The 20,033-nt window shown below is 37.7% G+C and overlaps 1 protein-coding gene across 9 annotated transcripts in view; it reads right to left on the bottom strand.

Annotated features, from left to right (window-relative positions):
• CPEB3 (cytoplasmic polyadenylation element binding protein 3) overlaps positions 1–18,752 on the bottom strand; it is an 88,873-nt gene extending 70,121 nt beyond the window's left edge. For 4 of the 9 annotated variants that reach the window (XR_014590643.1, XR_014590644.1, XM_083866781.1 and 1 more), the window contains exons 1-2: positions 18,552–18,751; positions 17,299–18,209 (exon numbers count right to left, since the gene is read on the bottom strand). Coding sequence is in view for 5 of the 9 variants with exons in the window: in XM_083866781.1 (XP_083722907.1) it covers positions 17,299–18,209; positions 18,552–18,630 (990 nt within the window). In the remaining 4 variants the exon portion in view is untranslated. Of the gene's footprint in view, positions 1–2,245; positions 2,319–17,298; positions 18,210–18,436 lie in introns of those variants that run through there. The other 5 variants (XM_083866782.1, XM_083866785.1, XM_083866786.1 and 2 more) reach the window with 3 other exon arrangements.
• Positions 18,753–20,033: the final 1,281 nt, after the last annotated feature.

Here is a 20,033-nt window from a genome sequence, read left to right as displayed (position 1 = left end):
AGAGGTCAGAAGGCATTGAGTTCACAAGAGGACACAGCCTACAAATTGAATTTAATTGCCCTTCATTAACATATGTATGTTATATTTTAAGTATGCCACTATAGCAGCAAATCCCTGGGAGGTCCTTCTTTGTTCTGTAACCTGCCAAGGAGCTGTGCACACGGACACAAATGGAAAAAAAAGAGAAAGAAATCGCAGCATGGCAGCAAGGCTATGCAGGGCAGGCTTGTTAAAATGCTGCACTTTCCTCACCTTTTAAGGGGCACACAAACTTGCAATATATTTTCAAGATTAAAACAAATCTACATTAGACACAGGAAGATCAATTTAATCAAAATCCTTTACCAGGCAATTATAACACTTCCCATTATAGCACTTGAGCAAGATAAATCTAGTAAAAGAAATTTTAGACGCAACAGATTTTATGAGTGTGTTGTGGCACTGCATAAGTATAATGCATGCTGACTACAGACTTTGCAGTGTGGGTGATAAAACACAAGTAAGGGCTAACATTCTAGCTCCTAAATAAAAAGGCCATTACCATTTTTCTCAGTAGCTTTCATTTCAGTAGTAACTCATTTGTACTCAGCAGATTTGAAAACTGTTTTCTAAATTCAGCAATTTTTTCAAGACAACTGGTGCTTCTGCACACACACACACAATTATGTTTCCTCATTTCTCAGCATGAACAGGTTCTCCTGGTTTGTGAGCTGATACTGTTTCGTCTCCTGGATTTGACTTTTGCATTGTTTTCATAAGCCACCAATCTATTGCCAAACAATCCCAACAACATAAACAATTCATAGCAGCACATGAGAACTTTGCAAAAAACTTCTGGGACTAGGACCATGAACTAAAATCAAAATACAAAATACAGAGTGATAAAGCATAATAAATAACTTGGAAAAGAAGTTTGAAAATCCATCAAGTCTGGAAGATTTGCTGGGATATCTTCCTAAAGAAGACAAAGCTCCTAAGACCTACTTAGATAAACTGCATTATGGATAAAAGAGAAATCTCCAGCTACCAGGCACTGCCTTTGGCTACAGAATAATCATTAAGTCAGCAAAAGATTAAGTCCAGCCTGCCCACGTTGGATTGTATTACTGCTGTGTGCAGACAGCAGCTCCTTCTTGCTAGCTGCTGGGTGCATATGGCAGCATATTTCAGTTCTTACAATTCTCCAGTCTTGAAAGCAAGAAAAGCAGTTTAGTAGTAAGAGCTCTTAGAGAAGAGATGGGTTCCAAAACTTTAAATCCCAGCCCTTTATGTCTGTTATCTATACATTCATCCATGCCATGGACTTCCTCAAAGTGGACATGTTAAGCATAGTGAAAAATCACAAATGCATATCAGGATCAGATTTTGAAGGTGAAACAGACCTTTGGTTGGAGTTAGGTCTCAACTTTCTACCTCTAAATATCTTACTTGTACGTTTGATAAAAAATGTCACATAATACAGTGTCTACAATCTTTTAATTAAAAAAAAGAAATCAAAACCAAAGAGGAGTAGCTGCCAAAACTAACTGCAGAGTCAATACACTAAAATAAAATGAGCAAATACAATAATGTGCATTTTATCTAAATCTTACACTTTTGTGCATACGCATTATGCTAGTCTTTAATTACACAACCATGATAATTATTCAGAGGTCTCCAGTCTCCATCCAACACATATAATGAACAAGCTCTAGGAATGAATCAAAACAGTGCTTTGAAGACGTCTGTTTATCTCTAGGACAGATGCCTGTGTTGCTTACTCCAGGAGATGGCTGAATTATTATAAGTGCATCAGCAAATTCCAGGAAGACAAAAGTAACTTTGAAAGTTATCTTATTTATGAAACAAATATATTTTAGTAGTACCTGAAGTATTGACACATTTATACCATTTGAAATAAAAAGAACTCCTTCCCATTTGTTGTACCCTGTAACCTGGTAGGCTTTGTTTTGCCCCCTTCAGACTCACAGCAGGGGCAAGTAAGGGCAGGGCATACCCAGCACTACTTCTGGTCCCTCCCAGTAGATACACAAACCATGTCTTCACTGCTGAGAGGGAAAGATAAAGAATGAGAAAAAAATATATGACTACATCATGGATGACAATGTAAAGATCAAATCTGTATCTAGGACCATACAGGGGATAAGTGGATCTTATACAGCCTGATTTCCTCACTAACTCTCTCAGCTTGAACAGGTAGCCCAAAGTAGTTGGAACTAATGAACTAAAAAAGGAAATGACTGACCTATCCCACTGCAGAGACATGCATCTTGCTCCAAAAGCTGAAGCTCTATCATTTTCTTCTGTCTCTGCAGCAGATTATGGCAGAAAAGACGCTTGTCCATTAATTATTAAAGTATAGTTAAAAAGTGACAAGTTTCACCCTAAGAATGCATGTCAGCAATCTAACAAACGGTGCCCAAGCCCAGCTACCATCCACACTCATATATATCTATAACATAAAATACACACGGAGTTGAGAGATGCCCCTCATCTGCATATTTTTTATTGGGCAAGCAACAATTTCTCAGGTATCCAGACCCTCCCAAAGACACATTTCCCTGGGTCTACATACTTCAGTTCACTGACTTCCTACTAAGCTTCCAAGCTTCCTACATTCTGAGCACTATCTCAGTTTCAGTAATTTATTTCAGCGCTCTATATTTTCATGCTGCCCTAGATTTTTCAGCTTTCTGCACCAGTATGTGGCACACAACCCAACTCTGCTGAGCAACAAGATGGCTCCAACTCACTGAAATATTAACTATTTCCAGAATACCACAACTCCAGTGGGGCTCACAGGAGTCATCAGCGCCCACGACATTACACGTCGTATTTGGATCAGAACAATGAGATCTAGGGAACAGCTTAAACTCTTATGGCTTAAACAACTTTCCTATCAATGCAAACTTCTTCACAGGGGTCACTGCTGTGGTTTTTTGTGCCTGACATAAACCTTCATTTGGCTGGACAGGATTGCTATGCATTGCCAACCAAAGCTGTAGTCAATGGAAGCAGAGCTTTGAATAAATACAGGGTAAAGTGCCAGCACTGTATCAAACAGGGCTCACTCACTCTATTCTAGCACCTGCAGCACAGGTTATTACTGAGAACACGAGGAAAACAAGTTTGTCTTGTTTCAGTATCTCAATTCAAAATAGCAAAACCAACAAATGAAAAAAAAAAAAAAAAAGTATTCTGAAGTTTAGCTTGGGACATGCCCAACATGCCACGATGGTGCACATGAACGATCACATACAGCACGCTCTAAATGCTCACTGGGCAGTCCTTTACTTCTTGCAGCTTCAGCTGGGATGCAATCCCACCTGCATTCTCAAGGAAGTTAAAAAAAAAGTCTTTCAAAATATAGGAAATCTGAGCAATACAGTCACATGGTAAAGTAAAATTATCACTGTACAAAAGAATAAAAAAAATGTAAATAGCAAGTGTTACTTCCTTTGCAGCTTGGTGCTGGAACGCTGCCAATAACAACATGACTGACAAGCCAGATGCACACAGAACTAGAACAACCAGAAATTTCAGTAATTCTTCCTTATATTATATTTAATAAAAATGAAATAAACCAAATCAAACAAGAAGACATAAAATGTAGGTAGGATGGAACAATGGGATAAATTTGTCTATACCCATAATGAGGCACAGCTACTAACACCAAGCTTTAATGGAATTTTATTTGAATTACACTTTCTTTTTTATCTTTTCAGTTAATTTTGGGTAGTAGTAAACTAAGGTGGATTTATTGTGTTCCTTTACTGGAACAAATTGGGGAATATTTTCTTATGTTATTGCTGCTCTTGGAATGTGCACAGAACACATCAGCTTCTCACATATTTGTCTTTTCTCACCATTACCAACTGTAGCACATTTTATTTTCATAGGTGTTCAGAAGTTCACTGGGCAAAAGGTGAATTTTTTAAAGCCTATTTAGAAGTCTTCTAAGAAAAATAAGGAAGTTTAATACACACATAAAACAATATCTGTATAAAGATTATGGAAACATTTCCATGTAATTTGAAAAATAACATTTCAAAACCCTAGTTAATATTTAGTCACCTTGTCTGCGTTATATAAACTTTTATAGTTAACATGCAAGAACTCGGACTGAATCCAAAAGCCTTGAAAACTTGACCTACTCAAGCAATTTTTCCACAAAGAAAGCTAAAGTTGTATTCAAACTTTAACCCCTTATAAATTCTGAATTCTAAAATCTTTTAGTGAAATGTTCGTAATTTTTATTTTCAGATTAATTAAAAAGCACAGAACTTGGAAGAGATACCATCACAATCAGCATTATACAGAATTACAAAACCTAATAAAAATTGTATTATTTGGTTCAAGTTTCCCTTTCCTTCGCAGTTGAGATTCCCTTTTTGCACATCCTTAATACATGTCCAAAATATATATAAGAAAGCTCAATCTTTATAGCTATGAGACTTGGCATCATACTCACTAAAGAGAATATCCTGTCAAGTTCCTGAATACTCAATATTTGCTTGCAAAGTGGGGGAAGAAAGTAATTGAATTTACTCTGCATTTTCCTAAATAGAGCTGATAAGTTAGTTATTCTTCCAATACACATTTTTAGAATATGCCAGGCATACTATTTACATGATCACTAGTGTTATTTCTCCATTCAATGACAGTCAAGCACAGAGTCAAATGCTGCAATGGGTAACACCACCTTTTACCTTGCTACCATCTTTGTAAACAGAAATATAATAATGTAACACAATTAATATTTCAAGCATCATCTTTTGCCATGAAAACAACTGAACAACATATTTTAAAAAACCAAACAAGAACCCTACCCCCCAAAAAAATCAAAATCAGAAGGATCAACAAAACATCTATTATTTTTACAGCCATTACACTGCTGTAGGGAATGATCTGCAGACAGTACAACTGACTGAGCACTCAGTGACAGGATTTATGTTTAGTCATATTTTGTTCAATGTGATGCTTCAGATAAAAATCTGCTCATCAGTCCTACTGCTGAATGCATCTCAAAAAGCTGATGTATCCACTTTCTATTATAGTTACTGATTCCAGTAACAAATGGTTCTAACACTTGGAAAATATAAGATTAAAGTAGTTACACCCAAGATGACCATCAATTCACAAAAACAAGCCAGTGGAAAAAAAAAGATGTCAGCATTAGAATTTACAAGCCCATTCATTATACTCTTGAGCTATTAAAATGACATAATTTAACTGGTTCATTGGCCTGCTGTGCAAGAGTTCAGCACTGATAAGTTACCTTTGGGCTTCTACTACTCTGTTCAGTAGAACGTTGCCTGTGTCCCAAACCAAGGAAAAAGTAACACTGACTAAAGAACTCCTCGCCAGAAAAACCAGCACAAGTGCAAACCTCAATTTGCAACACGAAAGCACCGCAGAGAGGCAAAGGAGGAGGGAGTACTGCGGATGCTACAGCATGAAAGGATCTGAATAACCCCACTTCACAGGCTGGACTGCAGAATGTAAGAGACAGTAGAGACATGTTGCGTAAGGAAGCTATTGTCTCAAAGATTTACAGTCTGTCTCGTGGTATGAGAGCATAATGAGACAAAATGGGAGATAGGAAAGAACACAAGTAATCACTGTCAAACAGATGTCTGAGCACCATTGCCCAGTAGCTTCATTTACTATGGCCACCAAGCAAAGGAGACAAGGATTTCTCTGAAACAACGGTTTTGTCTGAACAGTTACTGATCATCAGTGACAAGCAATATATTGGTAAGAGGGGGGAAAAAAAAGTGTCACTGAAACGTTTAAGCTTGATGACAAATAAAATACTGTCTCTCACCCTAAATCATTGTGCTTTTAAGAAAAATGTGACTAACATCTAAATGGCACATGTCATGCTCCTGTTCCACTTCTGTTGTGCTCAGGAAATAGTGTCTCCTGAAAAAAATCTTGTAAGCGTCAGAACTCCAGTAGCTATTTCAATAAGAGAGAGGTACCATGTTTCATCTGTTCACACAGAACAAGATCCTCACCTCCAGGTCTGGAGAACTGTCCTTAGAGAGGACAGTCATGTTCCATTTCAGAAGAGGAAATGGTACAGTGGGGATTGTTGTTTGTAAGGCTTGGGGGGAACTGGGGCCATTCACCAATATTTACTCACAGGCCTGAACCAGGCCAGAAACACTCGCAATGAAAAACAGCTCCCAGAGAAGACCAGGAGGTGACCTTTGAAGTGTGATGTCACTTTTCATCCAGCAGGATTTAAAGAAAAAAATTAACCTATTAGTTGCAATATACTTGTAATTACTAATTACTTAGCAATTACTCATGTGAACTAAGTCCTAACTTTATACTGTTATAGCAAGATTAATATGCACGATAAATTGTGGCACACAACAACCCACTCTATCACCTTCTTCCTAAGGGGACTGAGAATAGTTAGGCAGCAAATCTTGTCCATCCTGGGACTTTATCAAGGACATAATCAAACACAGAATCCCAAGCTGCCTCGGACACCTTCATGTAAGGGAAACAGAACTACAGGCTTTCTCAAGCAGTGCACCTACCTCTAAACACGAGCTGAAGACTCCAGTACAGCCAGTGACATACCAGGCAAACCTCTTCCTAAAGTGTCACTATGTTAGAAACTCTAATTTAAAAATATTTGCTATTACATATTTGATCATCTGCAAAATTACCAAAGGCTGCATATATGCAACTGAACAGGCAGGAAACAGCAGACAGCAGCAATCCAAAGACCACTTGTAACATCAAGCTCCACTTAGAAGAAGGAAGGGCAGAAGCAAAGCAAAGAAGTCCCAGTCCCAAATTATGTTTTAATTAGAAGCAACTCTTCAGATCAATTATATGCAAGCAATTCCATTTCATAACAAAATTTATAAACAAAGGAACTTTTCCAGTGGCAAGTACTGAATCATTGCATGTACCAAAAAAAGTTCCATTTAACAACAAATTCAGAATTAATTTATTAAATATATTACCTTCATATGATAATATATTAAAATAGTAACTGAATTACACTATGCATACTTCCATCTTTTATTGCCTAAGGGGCTTAAAGGCACAGAGGATATGAGGAAAAGAATAACTAACTGTATCATGTATAAAATGCCTGAACACTTACATTAAAATTCTTTAAAATAACCAGAATAAAAAATACTTCTCTTAGATAAGAGGAGGCCATGAGCAGTTGTGTTGTCAGGTAGGTGTTATGCATTCAAATTACTGCTGCACATTTGGATTTAATTAAAATAATTCAGAAATCACTTACAAGACACAAGTACAAGTGTGAACAGCCAATTAACCAAAAGGAAACCTTTATGCAGAAATTGAAAACCATATTCATACGAGCAGGAAAAGCACTTTCCTTTTACATCATAAGAGCTAAACTGATTAGCACATGGCAAATTTAGTAAAGATTGCTTCAGACAGGAAAAAATGTCTTGAGATAAAAGCCTGCCTAATTTGCAACAGAATTACAGAATTCTCTCTCTTTTTTTTTTTTACACAGGATAATAAAAACTGACAGGTTCCTTCATATATTCAGGGAAACTGTAAGAAGGTCAGCATGAATACCTTGGACCATAAATGTGTAGAAAAAGTCTAGCAAGACTGAGAAAAAGATTTAAAAACACCAGAAGAAATGAGGAGAAAATAATGTACCCTCCATAACTGTTCTTCCCATTCAGAGGAAAATCAGGTAAACAAGGGTGAGCTGAGAAGACAGATAAGCAGTAAGAGAATGCAATATCATCTATCCAGCTCAGTAACAGATGAGGGGCATGGCAACATCATAATCAAAAGGAGCCAGAGTCAGTAAGGCCATCAGTGGAACCACTAAAGCTAGACCAAGCAACAAGGTCAGTACTGTGTATATCTGACCACCAAAATAAAAATTAAAGAACTGCAATAACTGATGCAGGATATGAAACTCTCGATGACAAACACAGTTTCCAGTTTTCTTGACTGAAATTCAAGGATTTCATCTTTTCCAAAGTGCAGTGCAGAAATAATGTAGCATTATGTGTTACTGACGCAATACCCTGGAAAAGACGATTCCTGCTTCTTGAAAGATTAGGATATGGCTGATCTAACGAGGACTTCCACAGAGCATTTCACATGGTGCTACAGGCAAAGTAATCATGTAAATGGAGACAAAAAAGTAACCAGTGCAATTGGGGTAAGGAAGAAAATGGCAAAACGGGAAAGAACTGCCAGTGCTCAACAGAATCTGCTAAAGAAAAGTGAATAATGCGGTTTCTTAAGGGCAAATCTTGAGACCAGTTTTGTTGAGATCACTTGAGATACTTGAAATGAGTAATGTCAGTTATTAAAGTAGAAACACAATAATAATATTTACAAGACATGATCAACCCAGAGGAGATAAGCTCATCATACAAAAAGAGCTGAAGAACTGCAGCAAAGCAGACTGATATTTAATAGCACCAACTACAAGGTCACAACCTCAAGGACTCAATCTCCACCATAAAGTGGGACCTCATCAACCAGTAAGAACGACTCAGAAAAGAGAAATACAGGAGTTTTTCAGTTGATTTCTGGACAATTATAAACCACAAAGATAAATGTTATGTGAAAAGGTAAATGAAATTGTAGGTTGTATGAAAAACTCTGCATCTCATTTGGTTGCCTTATGCATCTATGCACACCTGTATTCATAAAGAAAGCTATTTTCACTGTGTTTGTTCTTTTAAATTAATTCTCCTAGCTTTACGTGTCCAGTGGAGCCAAGGACTGTGCTATATTTGGAGACATTCACCAGTTCAAGTTTATATTCAAACAAAGCTACTGTGCAAGCAAAATAATTTGCAAGAAAACTTTGCAGTTTCTATACAAAGTGAAGCCTTTCAAAAAACCTGTAAAATTTACTACAATCAATTTTCAAGTAGTTTTGAATGGCATACACAACAGCAGGTACTTCTCCCTTGCCTAGGAAGAAAAAATTGTTATGTAAGTAATCTTCTGCTTTGTAAAACCACATCAGAAGAGTGTGTTCCTGTTTAGACAAGGGAGATAAGACTGTCTGCAGAAACTTGCATTGATACACCACCTGTAAAATCTGCTGACAATTATGGCTGATTTTTTTACTCAGAAGTCACAGTACAACTTCACTTATTAGCAGCCAAAAGTCGCAGGAGCCACCCACCTGAGGACCCTTACCACTAAATGTTAAATGTGGTCCAAACTTTTCAACATTTTATTTGCAGAAATTCTCATCCACAGAAAGTGAATGGGTATTCTGTCACGTTGGATTACCATACTTGAAAATGCCACAGCTTTCCTTCCATTCTGTACTATAGAAGTCCTTCTTTTTCTTGTTCCTGACTTTTGTTTACTCTCTTGTTCTCAGTCTTCCTGCTGCACAGTCAGCTGCTACTTCAGGCTTTCTGAATTTTAAGAAAAACCCTTTCAGTTAACGTGAGAGGTCTCACTGCTCTTAATTTTTTTTTTCCAATTGTCACAGGAAGAAACAATATGATCCTGGAGAGAATACATGAGAAAGGAAATTATTTAGCAAGGTGAAATAATTAGGTCAGACTGTTGTGGGCATCAAGATTTAAAACTAAAAGTCATCTTTATAAGTAGTTTTAAAAATTTCAAGCCCACAAAGTGTGCTATAAACATTTTACACACTTGGCTATTACACACCTTAACACTTACTAAGGACATCAGTAGATGATACTAGATTTGCCTATAAGGCATCTGTTAACATGCTAACAATCAGTTAATACATTAAAAATTTGTTAACCTTTTATAAATGTTAAGGTCATGTGGCAAATGGGAGTAACACTAGCTACCTCCATGTTAATTCATTAATGCTTTTAAGACATCTCTTTCACAAAGCAAGATACTTCAGCAGAATGAAGCAGCAACTTTCAACAAGGAATTAGGAATTTTCATTTAATCCAAAGCAATATTTAACCATTCAAGCATTTTAAAACAAAATGTTTGCTCTGTTTATTTCTGCAATTTCCAGAAGAATCTGCAATTTCCAGAAGAAGCTACAATTCCCAAGACTTTCTTTGAGTCTTACCTGCAAAAAAGAGAGTAAAACCCACAGAGCTTTGGTGGGTGAATTTCTTTGTTGTCTGACATTTCTTTGTTGTCTGACATTTCTCATTAAAACATCAGCTTTAAGTTGCCTACAGTGTTGCCAAAAATAACTTTTTAGGATTAATCTTTTTAAGCTGAGCACCTTCACAATAATTCTTCCATGTGGGAAAGATGAGTTTCACCAGAACATTCATTTATGATTACGACAAAAACCAAAATCACATATAAAAAGTCCATGATATAGCCATAATGAATGATTTCTCATTTATGTCAGAAGTGGGTTTTTTGTCAACTTGTGTGAAAATCCATCCCAAGTCATACATTTTGGAAGCTCAGTTTGGGCATAAGGAAAGAAAATCAGTTTTGCATGTTCAGACTAAGTTATTACTTGGTTAAAATGTCTAAATTTCTAGAATTTAGAACTTCTAGCCAGTATTTCTGAAAATTCCATTCTCCCTGAATTTGATTATATCTACTTAAACCCCTCATGCTATTAATTTTGCATAGGACTAAGTGAACACAATTTGGCTTACAATACAGGGATCTATCGGGCCTTCCTCTGTAACCTGAAACTTTGACAAAGAAAGCGGAATAGGGGAGGCCAACTCAAAGAGAAGCCTCATTGGAAAAAAAAAATTAAAATTCAGAACAGGAAGAAACAGATGTTTGAAAGCAGCTGAACAGTTCAAAGGTGGATAAAACAAAGAAAAGGGACCATGCCCACTATTGACAGTGCTCTGTACACAGAACTTTCATTAACTTTGTTAAACCAAGAACAAAGAATTAGAGTTGATCATAACTTGGGTGATGAATCATGTGAAGTTTATCATCCTAATACGCAACAGAATCTGTGGTTTTGCTTAAATAGTTTATTTAGACTCTAAGAATTTAAAAGAAAACTGTTGCAAATTCTTGCAAATTTTGCAAAGCCATCCAGAAAAAAAGAATCAGGAAGAACATTAGTAGGTTTTCCAGAATCTGGAAGATGTGCAGAGAACATTCACAGCTGAAGGAAAAGTGGGTATCAAAGAAATTAAATATTTTGCTTCCTTTCTCTTCCCTGATGAAAAGTTCTTAATTCCTGAGTAATTGGTATGTAGCATAAACTAAAAGCTTTCACAGGAACCAATTTGTTGTCTTCACTTTTTCATGCCTAATTTGAAGTTCACATAAACAGCAAACTAAAAAGAGATTGCAGTGGCTGTTCTGTTTTCAAAAAACGTGTTTTCTAAACATTTCAGAAAAAAACTACAATTTTTTTAGTCTTCTCAGATTGAACATTGAGAATAAAATTAATTTCCCAAACTCTGTGCCTCTTATTTACCTCTGCAGAATGGACTTCACATCATCTCTTCTAACACTATTGTGACAAAGCAGATCAATATCTATCCTGATTGACACAGTCTTTCTCTCCTATAAGACCTTAGAAAAATTGACAACTTTATCTCTGGAATGAGCTTGAGAAACATGCAATAAAGGGACAAAGCCACTTGTTCACAAGGAGGAAAAGGAAGACATCAATTAATTGTGATTTACAAATCCTACTTGCAGCTTGTAGGAAAAGACAGAATCATATAACAAATTTAGGAAAATTGAAATGTTGACCAACTCTGAACGAACACAAGCAAAGTTTCTATGACTTTTCACAACTTGCATTTTTAAAATTCTAAAATTTACACATAATAAAATTATTACACAAATGAAGATATAATTCTATATACAAAAATTTTAGATTCTTCTAACTACTGAGACAACTGCTTAGTACCAGTATATGCACCATTCTAATAATCACTTACAAGCAATGTTTCTGTGAAATATGGAAAAATTGGATTTAAAAAAATAATGAAACAAAACATGGCAATACTACCCTAAATTTAGGTACAGAATGTATGAGATAGCCTAAAACTGTAAAGTCTAGAACAGAAGCAAAATTCAGACATGTACTGTTTAAGATCACTTTCAAACTTTAAACTAAATAGTGCTACATTTTAGTCTCCCCTTAATATAGGTCTGCTAGGAATTGCTTTTGAGTGACCTTAATGAAAGGAGAGCTATTTTACCAACTGCTAACAAATGGAAATATTCATCATTCACTCAGCAAACTCTTTGTTTCCCTTGAAAACCACCAGAACCTGAAAACACTACTTTTCCAGGTCTCTCTTCCTCTTACATTCCATTCACAAAGCTGCCTAGGCAAAAAGATGAAACTGCGAGAGATGTTCCAAGAAGGGAAATAGCAAAACAAAACTCCATGCCCTTCACCTTCCCTTCTACTGTCCCTCCCAAAAACAGATAAATCCTTTATCAAATCTTTAAGACAGAATTATTGATTCACTGTTCGATGGTAATGCCTTTAATGTTTTTAAGGAAGTCCTGTCTTTGTACAGAGTTGATCAGAATATCAGCTGCCGACTGAACTCAGACCTTTGCTCCACCTTCACTAACTCTGACAGTTTAACTGATTGGCCCCTTCAAATCAGAACTCTGATCAATAAGCAATTAGTGCTCAATCATCGCACTTTGAATATGAAACAGCCATGTGCTTTTTTTTCCACGTTTTCCAACTAAAACTATGTTTTAGTTAATTTGAAAATGCAGACATTTACAATTCAATCAAATTTAAAATCTAACAAAAAATTGTGAAATATTTCATGACTGTTTAGCTAGAACATCACGTGTTAGTTGTATCTGTTACACTGGAAGACTACTGAGATACCAGGATATGTGCTCCCACATTTTAGTATTCAGAATCTGGCTACAAACAGTGCAAGCTAAGAGTTCCAACAGAAGCATGTAAGAAAGGTGTGGGGGGTAGAAATAGGTACTTTTCTCTTTTTTTTTCTTTTTGTCCATAAAGTTGTAGGCTGTCAGTGCTTGTGCATTGTCATGCAAGAAAAATTAAGACTGGACTACATGTTAAGAAATAGTTTTTAAGGTAACAGTAACAGTACTAAGTGTGGTTACCCACTAAACTGTCAAGAAGCTAGAGCCCAGAATGACAAATTTAGAAATTAATCTTTAAATAGACTTACTAAATAGTTGCATACAACTAATTCTGACTGAAAAAAATCCTCTAGATTTAAAAAAGGTTTTTCAAAATTAGTCACCAGAGTTTATTAGCCAGTAAAACTCCTTTACTCATAAACACAAAACTTTGTTACACTCATGAATGTTCCAATACTTGACCTCTATATTTATACATATATATGCACTTATATTTAAATACAAACACACTTCATGTTAGAATTGGCATTTTGATTAAGTATGAAATACTGAATTTTTATAAAACTTCTAAATTTAGCTTATCATTTTATCTGGTCCAGACTAATTCCAATCGAAAACAATGAGGAAAAAAAACACGACACCAAAACATATCTCCAAAAATCCTTTCTCAGTCTCCCTGCAAAAGACAGCACATTAAATCTTCATATACAATAAACACCACCTTATTTATTTCTGCTAGAGAAATATTTATCAGTAAAGCTGCCAAGAATGGTTTGATGCATGCCAGAATCTTCAGAGCACAAACTGCAATGCATTTCTTGTTTCTAAAGAACATTACTTGGAAAACAGCAAAACTCAGCACAGTTTCTGGAAAATTGTTACAGTGTTGCTATAATTAAAAATCCACAAGGTAGACATTCTTAATTAGAATAGTGGTCTGCAAACATTTCATTCCTTCTCCATCTTCCCTGCAAGGAGAATTTCTTATCCTTGCCTCCAAGGATCTATTTCAGGCACTATCAATCCTCCTAACCCCACAAGCTGTGTCCCAGTATCTTCCCATGGCCAAAAGCCAAAAGAAATGCACTATTTACCTGAGACAAGCGAAGGGAAAGAGAACAGTGGGAACAGCTCAGAAGCAGGAGATGACAGTAGCTCTGCACAAGCCCCACTACTCTGCTGGAAAAAGGAACTGAGCCAGTGCCAGGAGAGCAGCATCCCAGGGACAATCAGTTCATGCCAGCCTCAAATGCCAGAGCTGAGGATCACCTAACACAATAGCACAACATGACCACTTCCACATGGCAGCAGAGATCCTTCATCTGAACCACTCAGAAGCCAAAGAATATTCAGAAGAACAAACTGACCAGGTATCTGTATTTCCTATCTGGCCTCGTTCCACATCTGTTCCCATGATCTCACCTCCAGCTCTTACTTGCTACATTACATTTCATTCCAGGCTGATCACTTCTCTTTTTCCTTTCAACTATCAGCTTTGTATCTTCATATTTCTTTTTAATACATTGCAGTCAATTTTTCTGAGTAAGTATATGAATGTAGCCTCCTTCAAAGCATTTTTATGGGCCTTTCCACACCAATCAAAAGGCAAACACCTGCAAAATTCCTACCAAGTGGTATTTTAAATCTTCTGATACATCCTGTAGCACAACTCCTTGGGACAGACACCAATTGGTTTTGACATACAAGATGTGCTAAAGCATTACTCAAATTAAGGTATGAAAATACCCAGCATATTGCTTCATATGCATGTTTTAAGAGAAACATTTTCAAATTGAACATTTTTTCCTAGAACAAGATATACTATTAGCTGAGTATCAACTGTCTTCAAATATTATAGACTCAGAACACAAATCTTGGTTATAGATATTTTCTGATCAAAATTTGTGATCACTGCAAAGACCTGAACTACAAAATAGCTCTCCCTGATGTCATTTCAAACAGTGAACCCATTAATAGTTTTCTTCTTTCTTAGAAAGCCTCATAATCTTAACAAGAAAAAACAGGTTAACACAAGGGACTTGCTAATGTGCCTAAGTGTGTTGCTAGAAAGTTTACTGGAAGGTATTTCTGAAGCAGCTCAAAACCTCACAGTTATGGAGAGTGGCAGATGTGAACGGATAAACCTGCCAGAACTGCTTGATAGTGCTGACAAGCAGAACTTACTGTGTCAATGTATTGCCCAATTTAGGGGTGGGGGGAAGAAGAAAAAAGACAACCAAAACCGTGGCAGCAAATATTAAACTCTGAGACTAATGTGAATTTCATTTTTATCAGTGTAACTGAACAGTTGCCTCCTACCAATAGTATGGTTTCAAGGTGTCCTTGGCGTTTCGTTAAGTATAGCAGCAATTAACACTAACCCAGATTACAATTTTTAATAAGCAAAATTCAGTGGCTTGTTTAAAAAAAAAAAAAAAAAAAAAAAAGGAACCTAATAGGAAAAAAGAAATTAAAGTGTTCCGAGTCTCTGAAATCAGACTGTTACACCAGCTGGTGCTGAGAATAGCCTAAGCATTTGCTTTCAGCTGAACATGAAAATACCAGGTTAAATTCACAGAGAAGAAAACAAGCTTCCAAATTCACATATTGGCTAATACTTTAAGTTTTTTTGAAACCTTAATTTCAAAATCAAAAGAATTTCTCTTTAAAAGCAGTTAGCTATTTAGCTATTTTTTTCTCCTCGTGATGAGTAAATGTCTGCCAGTTTAATTTGTGACAGTTTACAGTCACAATAATAAAGTTCTGTATTCATTAAAGAGGTATCTCACTAACCAAACCACAGAAATAAGTTCATTTACTGTTGCTTTCACTACTAATTCAAATATACCAAAATTTGTAATGTCTTACTTGCAGACAATTAAGAATACTTGTAAATTGAAACACATTTCCCACTCCTAAAAAATGACCTGGAGCTATTAGCTTTTGTGGTGCTGTGCTCTGTGCAACACAGTATTTACACCAGGCGTATTGTGTCTAAATTGTAATCTTCCTCCAGCCTTCAGTGCTTCAGAGACATTAACCAGCAGCTCACCAGAAGCCACTCCACCTTCATTTAGGGCAGCCAATAAAAAAATTGCAACTCTCCCTTTAAACAGAATGAAGCAGCAAAATGAAATTTCAGGGCTGACTATAAGATGTCCTCTTTGAATAGGCCTGGAAAGTGCATATATTTTACTTCAGTCTCCAAAAATAATGGGGGTGTGGGTGCATTTGTTTGATTTTTTTTTTTTAACTGTGTTTCTAAAACTAAGTGTCAATCTAAATGCTATTCTTACCAAACTGGTAAGTTAAAAATGTTTGAGAGATCATACTTTCTTGAGAAAACAAATACCTAAAGAGCAAGTGCATATGAATGATTTAACTGTATTTCAAAGCAGAAAATTTTGATTTGTCTGACACCAAAACAGCTAATCTAGAAAAAGTCCGAGATTCACTTCACCTAGTATACATATAACTGCAAGTGCAAGCTCTGCTTTTTATCAACTTAAAATGGATTTCACACCATGACAGGTTTCATTCTGCATTAAAATTGCAAATCTTCCATTTGGCCCAGTTTCAGCTGCAATTGATCTGCTTTGTCGTCATAGATTAAAAAAAAAAAACAGTGAAGGGCACTGCAGCTTTAAATATTTCAGAGCTATGTAGCTAGTAAATAGACTCCATTGCAATATGGCTCTGAAGGTCGTGTCCTATTGTCTCTTTTCTCTGCAAATATTCTGAACTGCATAAAATGGTTTATTTTATACAATACCTCCCTGCCATTTCTAAATCATGTCAATTGTATCAGGCATTTCCTTACTGGAAAGGACAGATACGCCACTCTTTCCATACACACCCACGCTGCTTCGAGATGTATTCAGAACGTCCAGTGTGAATATAACAGCAGGGTGTACGTATTAGATGTACACAGCTTTTCATATGGATGCTTTATGTGGACAGACTCCCCGTTAAATCCCACCACAACATAAGGACAATTAGTTATTGCAACAGTGATAAAATAATCAGCTGGATTTCAGGTCAAGGAGCATCTTGGGTTAAAATTAACAGCCCAGTTAGAAAACTGAAGCCAGCAATTTCAACATCTCAGCTTTCTCACATATGGCAGAATATGAAAAAGAATTCTAACACAGCACCAAGGGAACGTAGTCTGCTGAACCTGTTTTTCATGAAGGCTCCTACCTTCCAGATGCTAAAATAAGAAGCAAAAAACGACAACAAAAACCTCCCATACTCCACATTTAACAATAAGTTACAAGAAAAATAAGACTGCAAACTGTAAGCTAGAACTGGAAAATCTTTGTGTATGCACTCCCTAGGTTCAACCCCACTTCTTTTCATGTAAGGTGACTATATGATGAAAATACGAGTTATGGAGATGCCACTCAGACAGAACGGTAACATGAAACACAGCCCCACAAAAAATACCAATTTGTGATAGCTGTAATCATGCAGAAGGTGCATGTATTCATTTACCTGAAAAGGCAACAGATTGTTGCCATTGTCCGTCCTGAACGCGTTGTCTTCCATCCAGGATTTGGGGGTTAAGGGTGCAGCCCGTGGGAACTTCGGAGGGGCAATGACATTGCTGGAGAAGGGTTTTTTAAGGGGTGAAATGGGATTGAGGGGGGAGGGCACTCCGACTCCTACTCCCACGCCAACCCCCACTCCAACTGCCCTTCGAGGGTCCCTACCAGCCTGCAGCCCACCCCAAGGGTTGGAAGGTGTACTCCAAGCTGCGTTTTGATGGTTATTCCAGCTGGAGGAAGAAGAAGAAGAGGCAGAGGAGGAAGACGGTTTGCTGGTCATGATGGGCTGATGGCTGTAAGCAGCATTTCTCTGGGCGAAAGGCGCCTGATTAGGACTCACAGGTGACCTCCGCTGCTGCTGCTGCTGCTGAGCTTGCTGCTGCTGCTGCTGATGTTGGTGGTGTTGAGTCTGAGCTAGGCCAATCTGAGGTGAGAAAGTGCCACCAAATACAGGGTTGACATGGTGTGGAAAATTCTGGAAAAGCATTGTCCCATTGACTGGAGTAATCCCTTGGAAAAAGCTATCATCCACCGTGTTTGTGGTCCCCGTAGACCAGGTGCTGCCAAACGAGGGAGACAAGGAGGTGCCGGCTGCAGGTTCTTGTTGAGGCTGGTGAAAGCTCAAGCCAGGCAAAATGGGGGACTCCATCTGCATCTTCTCCTTGCTATTTTGGGAAGGAGCTGATGTGCCGATACTAGTCACTGAGCTGTTGTCTTCTGGTTTGGGTGTCTCCGACGAGATGGGTGTAGAGGGGGCTTCTGCTGAGTTTGGATCTTGCTGCTGCTGCTGCTGCCGCTGCTGCTGGGGCTGGGCTTTGCTTTTGTCCATCAGTAAATCATCCTGCATGGTTTGCGCAGCTGAAACAGTAGGGGAAAAAACCACAAAGACAGATTATTAACATTGTCATTCATACCACAAGCCAGTCCGTTTTAATCATCTGCCAGCCAAAAATCTCGTCCTATTGCTAGTACTATGCTACAGCATATTGCAAGGCAAACCCGTAATCTTCCCCCTCCCCCATTTAGGAATATGTAACCTTTGATCGTGCTAGATTGCCTTTAAAATATTTTTTAAGATGCTTCACCCTTTTTGATGCCTTGTTTCCCTTCAATCTAAATGAGAGATGTGTTTATAGGGCAGAGATATACAGCAATTTCGCCACGTCTCTTTTCTCTTACACCGGAACTCAGAGCTCTCACCCTGCAATGAGAAACTGATTCTGGTTCCTGTTTTTCCAAGCACCCTCCTCCTCCACCTCCTCCCCCTGGTTATTTGCATACGTCAATAAATACTGCTGCGTCCTTCAGCAAGGTTAAAAAGACACCAGTCTTCGCTCTTCTCCACCCCCTTTTCTATTAGGGCACCTTTAAAGGAGCCGGGTACCGATTTTCCTTAATTAAGGAGCAGGCTGGCAGTGATTGAGGTCTCGGGGAGCGGAGCGCACAGGGACGCTGGCGCGGACACGGGAGCGGCTGCACAATCGCTTCCTGCCCGCTCCTGCGCCCAGCCCGGGCGGCGATGGCACAGCCGCCCAGGGGGGCCGGGGGGCGGAGACGCCTCCTCTACAGAGCCACCCATGGGGGTTACATTTGCCTTCCGTGACCTTACGATCTCCCCGCGTAAAATGCTGTTTTACATCAAAGCTGTCCTTTAGTTGAAGGTATATAGCTGTCTGCTCGCTCTATTTATATACGTACCCGCTCTATTTATACACATACATATGAAATCATCTGGGATTTGTCCATTAGGAAAACGTAAGGTCAAAATCAGCAGACGGGGGAGGTATTATTAGACTATGATCTTTTTGATGCTTTCAGATGAAACATAAAACCAGGAAAAATCGAAATATTTACATTATAAACATGCTGCATTTTAAAAATCATCTTTATATGCATAAGACAAAGGCTAGTGATGCAAATTAAATCAATACATAAGTTTAAACTTTAGAAAGGAAACCTTTGTGGAATGGTTGAGGCTTATATCTGCTAGAAAAGGTGCTCCATATGAAACAGGGCAGATCAAACAATTTTATTATTATTTTGAGACCCAGTACTACTAATACTATGCAGACGTCAACAGCAAGTGTATGAAATCACAACAGGAACCTCCATATTTTGCAGGCTTTTAGTCAATTGAGGAGATCATTCTAAATCTCAAAAGTATTTTAAATGAGCCCCAAATCACTTTAATTTAGTAACTATGTCAAAGATGGCCATTGCTGAGTGCCTAACTGCATTGGTATTCAGTTAATCATATGACATTTACATGCCTTAGACTGCATTTTTAAGGATTGTTTTTGTAATGTAACAATGCAAAGCCAAATCAATGAACTGTTTAAGAAAGGTAGCAAAGTGTGAAACTGTCGACACTGTCCTTTCTGACATCAGATGGTCCAGGTGTATCTTACATTTTTTTGTTCTTTAAATACCTTCTGAGGCATGCACACACATTTCCGTTAAAATGAATGTCAGGAGAGGTTTCTGGTATCTAGTAAGTCACTGCTTATGCTCCCCCTGATTTACCAGATCAATATGTAAAGCAAGCAGTGAGGCTTCCTGAGCAGACCATGCTGTGAGACTACATTAAGCTCCTAAGGACAGGGTAAACCATTGCATCTGTTCCAGGCAGCGCTGCTGCTGCTGCTGCTGGGAGTGCAGAAAACCTTGCAAGGCATTTTAAAG

Source organism: Zosterops lateralis (genome assembly GCF_965231275.1).
Source record: "Zosterops lateralis genome assembly, chromosome: 8".
In the NCBI taxonomy this organism is placed as follows: domain Eukaryota; kingdom Metazoa; phylum Chordata; class Aves; order Passeriformes; family Zosteropidae; genus Zosterops; species Zosterops lateralis.
Note: the sequence above shows the minus strand (reverse complement) of the source record. Positions and strands in the feature narration are given on the sequence as shown.